Source organism: Alligator sinensis, unplaced genomic scaffold (genome assembly GCF_000455745.1).
Source record: "Alligator sinensis unplaced genomic scaffold, ASM45574v1 scaffold159_2, whole genome shotgun sequence".
In the NCBI taxonomy this organism is placed as follows: Eukaryota; Metazoa; Chordata; order Crocodylia; family Alligatoridae; genus Alligator; species Alligator sinensis.
Genome location: NW_005841992.1, coordinates 3,012,869 through 3,019,232, shown reverse-complemented (window position 1 = coordinate 3,019,232; position 6,364 = coordinate 3,012,869). Strand labels below are relative to the sequence as shown.

At 40.1% G+C, this 6,364-nt stretch overlaps 1 protein-coding gene across 2 annotated transcripts in view; it reads left to right on the top strand.

The window, feature by feature from the left end:
- The window catches only part of MAST4 (microtubule associated serine/threonine kinase family member 4), a 153,668-nt gene that overhangs the window by 84,646 nt on the left and 62,658 nt on the right, over positions 1-6,364 (top strand). For both annotated transcript variants that reach the window (XM_014518884.2, XM_025201389.1), the window contains 2 exons: positions 2,025-2,100; positions 3,155-3,364. In XM_014518884.2, coding sequence (XP_014374370.1) covers positions 2,025-2,100; positions 3,155-3,364 — 286 coding nt within the window. The remainder of the gene's footprint in view (positions 1-2,024; positions 2,101-3,154; positions 3,365-6,364) is intronic.

The window sequence follows — 6,364 nt, the reverse complement described above, 5'->3', positions numbered from 1 at the left end:
AGCGGCGGCCAAATCTCCAAAGGGATTCAGCTGAATCGATTTGGGACAGTGATTCGACTACTCATTAACATTGTAATTTATGTTTTACACTATCTAAATTAGTATCTTCTGGCCACGTGAGCTGTCATAATGAACTAATCATATTAAACCTGCTCTGGTTCTGCTCCTTTGGATATTTGTTCACAGGATTGGGATCTATATTTTCAAGAAAAATTCAAAATACTATAAAAGAAATAGTAAAGTTTGTCTGAATGTTTATTGTCCTTAGGTAGGAAGCCTTGAATATCATACTTCCCTAAATTAGGCTCCTACCATTTTGTAGAATCATTGAAAAATAGGGCTGAAAGGCAGCTTAGATGGTCATCTGGTACAATTTCTCTCTCTCTCTCTCTCGCACACACTAGCACACACACACAGACTCACTCCCCCCCCCCCCCCCCCCGATGCATGCACACATATGGTAGGAAATTCACTTTATAAACCATCCCAGCCAACTGTTTCTTCAACAAGTCCTTAAAAACGTAAACGGTGAAGGTTCCACAACCTTATTAGGGATTCTGGTCCAGGACGTAAACATCGTCATAGTTAGAAAATTCTTTTTAATACATAACCTAAATCTCCTTTGTTGCAATTTAAGACTGTATTTCTTTTCCTGTTTCCTGTGTACACAAAGAGTAGTTGATCTCCATCCTCTTGGTAAATGCTTTTTGTATTTGAAGACTATTATAAAATCCCCCCTCAGTCTCCTCTTTTACAAACAGAATAGCCTCTGTTCTTTTGATCTTTCATGTAGCCTGGACGTCTATATGAGGCGCATTCTAGCTGTGGCTTCAGTTCCTATCTATCAAAGTGCTATGTAGAAAGACAGATGGACAATAGCTGTAACCTTTTCAGGGTAGAGAGTTAAAAATATAATTATAGTATTTAGTCATTTCAGAATTAAAACAGCTTTGCAGATACAAAACACTTAACATTTAATGGTTTTGGTTCATCATATTTTAGCTCAGCCTTTTCACAGTAATTCTTCAGTTAGAATTCTGTAAACATTGCTGTGACAAACTTTAAGTGCTACTTGCATTAAATAGTAGCAATTGCTGAGAAATAAGGTATGGGTGTTTCCTACTTAGGAGGTTAGAAATGGAAGCCATTCCTCACTTCTCACTACAAATTTCATTCTCAGATGTTTTAATTTCAGATTCAGAAAATAGAAAATTTTCCAGTTTAGCTTATGGCATATGCAGAAACATTCACAACAAAGAGCCAAATATTTGCAAAGAAGTTACCGTCCTATAAAAGTGGTGTCTTGAAATTGGTACTTAATGTGTTCAGGCTGTTACTGTTTTATTCCAACAAGTAGCCAGTTTGAATTGGTTATTCATATTAAGTAAAATATGCAAGAACTTGGTTTATTAGAATAATTTTTAGTCTGTGTGGCCCAGGGTCACAGACATAGCAAAATAAAAATGAGCTTTAAGAGATGATCAGTGATGGGGAGGGAGTGATGTGGCAGTGTCATCAGTTTTCCTGGATTAGACAAGGTATTTAAAACAGTCTTTGCCATCCTCAGGCTGTTTTTCCGGGCAAACACTGCTGCATCGCTGTTTCATATGCACTCCCATCTGGCTCCTGAGTGGGGTAGTGTAGTCATAGTACACCCATTGTTAGGCTACTTCATTCATTTAGGCCTGTTCACACAAGTAACAACTTTGTTTCTTCTGTTTTAGATTAAAATATACTTCCCTAATCCATTAGAAGTAGCATCATGAACAAAGCAAACTCTCTGTGCCGTTTGTAAACTAAAGACATTGCACTGCTGCTTGTGACAAACCCAGCATTTGCTTCATGTCAGCCGTAAGCATGCCAGGGTATATTAGAGAGGGATTGCTTTTTAGTGGGTTAGAAAATATACCTTTGTTATTAAGGGTACGTGGTTTTTTGATGCAAAAAAGATTGTATAGAAATATAAAGCCTACTTTCAGCTCTTGCTGAGACAAGTTTAAAGGGATAATTTGCTTTATTTTCAGCCCTGGACGTTCTCCTGCCTGCTGTGACAATGAAATAATTATGATGAACCATGTCTACAAAGAAAGGTTCCCAAAGGTAATGAATTATATTTGAGATACCCAGCATCTAAACTAATAGGCAACATAGGTTTTAGGTAGGTGGTATTTTTGTTATGGGAACTAATGATCCAAGCCAGTAATGGCTTTCATAAAGCATCACCAAACTCCTATTAGAAAGATAAAATTACAATAAAAAATTCCCTGCTGAGAACTGGACATTCATTTGGCAAAGCTGCTGAATTCAAGTTCTGAAGTGAATCATGCTGGTAATATATGCTGCTGATTTTCTGGAGAGCTATGATACATTAGCTTTCAATAGGGGGTTGTACAGTTGCTGTAACTATGTATTCAGTGAGTAGAACAGAAAAGGTTTCCTCCACTCAGAATCTTATGCAATATCCAGGGATATGTTTATGGCATGCCTGTTCTTTTGTGGCATTTCTTTATTGCTCCCAAAATGTTTGTGTATCTGTTTACTTTTATTGAGAAGATTGCTGCAAAGTTGAAAGGGCTTCATTTTTTGGGTCCCAAGCAAGGGAAGGCTTCTGCTTTTCCCAAACATAGGAAATATAACTGAGACCCACGGTATACTTAAGTGGGTTGTGGAGATAGCGCCCAGTTCTCAGTTGCTTTTCAGAATCTCACTTCTGTTGACAGCAACAAAAGCTATATCCAAAAATCTTACACTTGCAAAAATAAACTTCCATACAGAAAAACTGAATGCAAGTTATGTGGTCCTCCACAAGTTTAATATTGTGGTATTATCTTTGTCATCTTTTGTGCATAGCACAATTTTAATCCACAGAGTACATGACTAGCAGTGTTCATTAAATAAGTGTAGAGTACAAGAATAGCAGAATTGTTGCTGGTCCATGCTGGTTGACCAATATGAGGAAATTTAGTGTTTGCTACTTGAGAGCTGATTCAGACCAGTATTATTGTTTGCTCATTTTCACAGTGACCTATTTTCACACTGCGTTAAATCTTTAAGCTATATAAAAACGTATTAAATCAAGAAAAATTGTGTTCTGAGATTATAAGAGATTTTCAGAAGACTTATTAAATTCACCTTTTTATATGTATACATATAGGCCACAGCTCAGATGGAAGAACGGCTTCAGGAGATTATCACCAACCATTCTCCTGATAATGTTCTTCCCCTGGCAGATGGAGTGCTCAGTTTCACCCACCATCAGATCATTGAGCTGGCTCGAGATTGCTTGGATAAATCCCACCAGGGCCTCATCACATCACGATACTTTCTTGAATTACAGCAGAAATTAGACAAATTGCTACAAGAGGTATGTGGCATGTCCCACACAAATATTATCTTTTGTTGAAAAAAATTTGCGCTAGGTGTATTTCCAATGAACAACAAATAAATGGCAAAGCGTAAGTTGTCACTGGGTCTATTTAATGTAATGACTTTTGCAGGAACTACAGGCCCTTATAATGTCAGATTGGGATAAATGTACTATAAAGGTTTAGAATATATAGAATGTCCCACTCTGCAAGTTAGAAATTGCTTACGTGAATGTGTGCATGTCCCCTGCAATGAAGGGACCAACTTAGTATGTCTGTTTGGGAATAAATGGGGAACACTTACTCCTTTCAGGATATTTGAATACTAATTACTTGCAGGTGTTGAGACAGCAGACGGCAACTTGTAGTTTTCATTAGCAGCAGGTGACCTATTTAGTTATTTAAAATGATCTCTTACACCATTAAAACTAAGCACTAATACAATGTGGGCCTTCAACAAAGTCGTTGAGAACAGTGTGCTAAATAAGAAAAATGCAAAGCCTGTGTTATTAATAATCAGGAATTTCATTATAACATGGCTGTCTAACTTGTAATTAGCTGGGTACCAAATGTCCCATATACTGCACCATTGGGACTGGCTGCCCACATGTCACATGAGGGTGAGTCATAGGTCCTCCTGGGCCACGTGTCTCATGGGAGCCTCCTCTGCCCCCACAATACTTCACTGTGTACCTTTGTGGCTTGGGCTTGTGTTCAGCTCCCTGCCCCCACAGTGCTGCACTGTATTGCCCTTCCCCCTTGGGTGGGGGCAAGCAGTGAAAGCTGGAGGAGGGATGGGGAGGCCAGAGACTCCAGCTGGTATTTCAGCTAGAGTGATAGCGGGAGCGGCAGCCCAGCAAAAGCCTAGCAGTTGCAACGTAAACCCTTGCAGGTCACACGTGGCCGTGGGCTGCCAGTCAGCTGGCCCTGCACTGTGATATGAAGATCACCAAACTCATAAATATTCCTTTTCAAAACAAAAGACCTTATCGTACCCTTGATCTATAGTATGGCAGTTGTTCATGTGAATCACTGATCCACATCCTCTAGACTGGACCAGTAGATTTCATATAGTAAATTTTGCCAATTGAGATTTTGTTGAGATTTAAGTTTTACCCTAAACACAACAACATTTAATAAATAAAAAATAGAGGGTTGTAAAAGGTTTGGTTGTTTAAGCCTATGTTGGCTTGATAGCAACTCCAAGACTGTAAATATTCCTTTTCTTCTACTTTTGCTTGTACCAAATTTCTTTTTGGACTAGTTTTTTTGGAGACTTTTTTTTCAATTTTTCCCTATTATTCCAATATGGGAACAATAATACAAAAATAGCATGTTGTTTCATTTTTTGCATGGTTTCAGGGAAGGAAGTGAAAAACAATGTGGAAAAAAGTTAATTTAAGTAACAAACTTTATTAAAAATGTATTATATTTTTATAATGACACAGTACACATGAAATTACATAATAATTACTTAGAGATATTTACTTGACTCTGAACTACAACGTTCTGATACTGATATTACTAAAGTATGAAGAAATGCCTCTAGGGGTATACTGAATATACAATAACCAAGATTGTGGGGTTAAAATTCACTGTTGCTGTAGAAAAATCTTCTGTGAACTATTTTCCAAACCTCATTTCACAATGTGTCAGCTGATTAACAAACAGAAGCATGTGTATACCCTCTTAAATAGAGTACTTCATTTATAAACATTTTCACCTATTTCTTTTCAAAACATTAATGCTAGGGACGACATTCAAAAAGTCTGAGCCTGAATTGATTCAATTTTTGCAGGTTAGTCTAACCTGGCTAGGCTAAATCAGTTTTGTAACCAGATAGACATCCCAGAAATGCAGGCACATGTCTGCAATGGCTCAGGCTAGAAGTCCAGGGGTGCTAAAGCAGCCCTTCCTTCCTTCCTTCCTTTCCCAGCATGGAGCTGAGTGGGGCATGGCTGGGCTCTGGCGCGAGCTCTGATCAGTCCAGCAGGGAATTGATAAGTGTTTATCACCCAATTAAGAAAACAGAGGGGCATTACCATCTACTTGTTGATTCTGCCTGTTGATTCAGCAGGGACCATAGCCAGCACATGGTCTGTTTGCTAATACACAGACACCTCCTCAGCAAGACAGGGGAGGGGGGAATTCCTGGTTAGCAGGCAGTGGCGAGTGGAGGGGGGAAGCCTTGGGCTAGGGACAGACATTACTGGTCAATAAACCAGTTTAAGTGACCAGAAACTGGTTTAAACCTGTAACAGAACAGACATTCAGTGCACATAAACCAGTTTGGAAATAGCTGAAACTGGTTTGATATCAACCTGTTTGAATGAAGCATCAGACTTAACTGATTTGGGTCATAACTGGTTTATGCAATGTCTGTCGCAGACCTCTTCCTGGTTTAACTTAACCAGAGTCTTCCAGCATCCCAGATGCTTTGCAGCACTGGACAGGCCTCTCTGCTCCAGAGCAGGGATGGCCCCACCCCTCTGCTCCCTAGCTGGAGCTCTGGTGGAGGCTGCAGGCACAGTAGTGTCTGCCTGGCTTCCCCATGCTTGCCCACCCCAATCCTTGTTCAAGCAGGCTTTCCCCCTTCCCATCTCCTACAGCACGGACCATAGCCAGCCTGTGGTGTATTAGCTAATGCTGACAGGTGTCTGTGTAAGCAGATAGGACAGTGTCCACTTAAGGATTTTTGGAGCTAATCAACAGGTAATGTCCCTCCGTTCCTTCTTTGGAAAAAGTTGTTTAAGATGAGCTTGAACTAATTAAAAGAGGCTTTTGTTTTCTTGATTTGGTGCTAAATGCTGTGTTACTCCCTGTGTAACTCCCTGCTGTATAACTAAACGCTGTGTAACTCCCTACTGGCTCCCTCACTGGTCAGGAGCAGCGAGGGGGTGGGGTGGGGCGGGGAGCCCCTCCCTAATCAGAGTGTCCTGCTGGAGCCTGGCCATACCCCACCCCCCTCAGCTCAGCTCAGCTCAGCTCTAGGGAAGGGA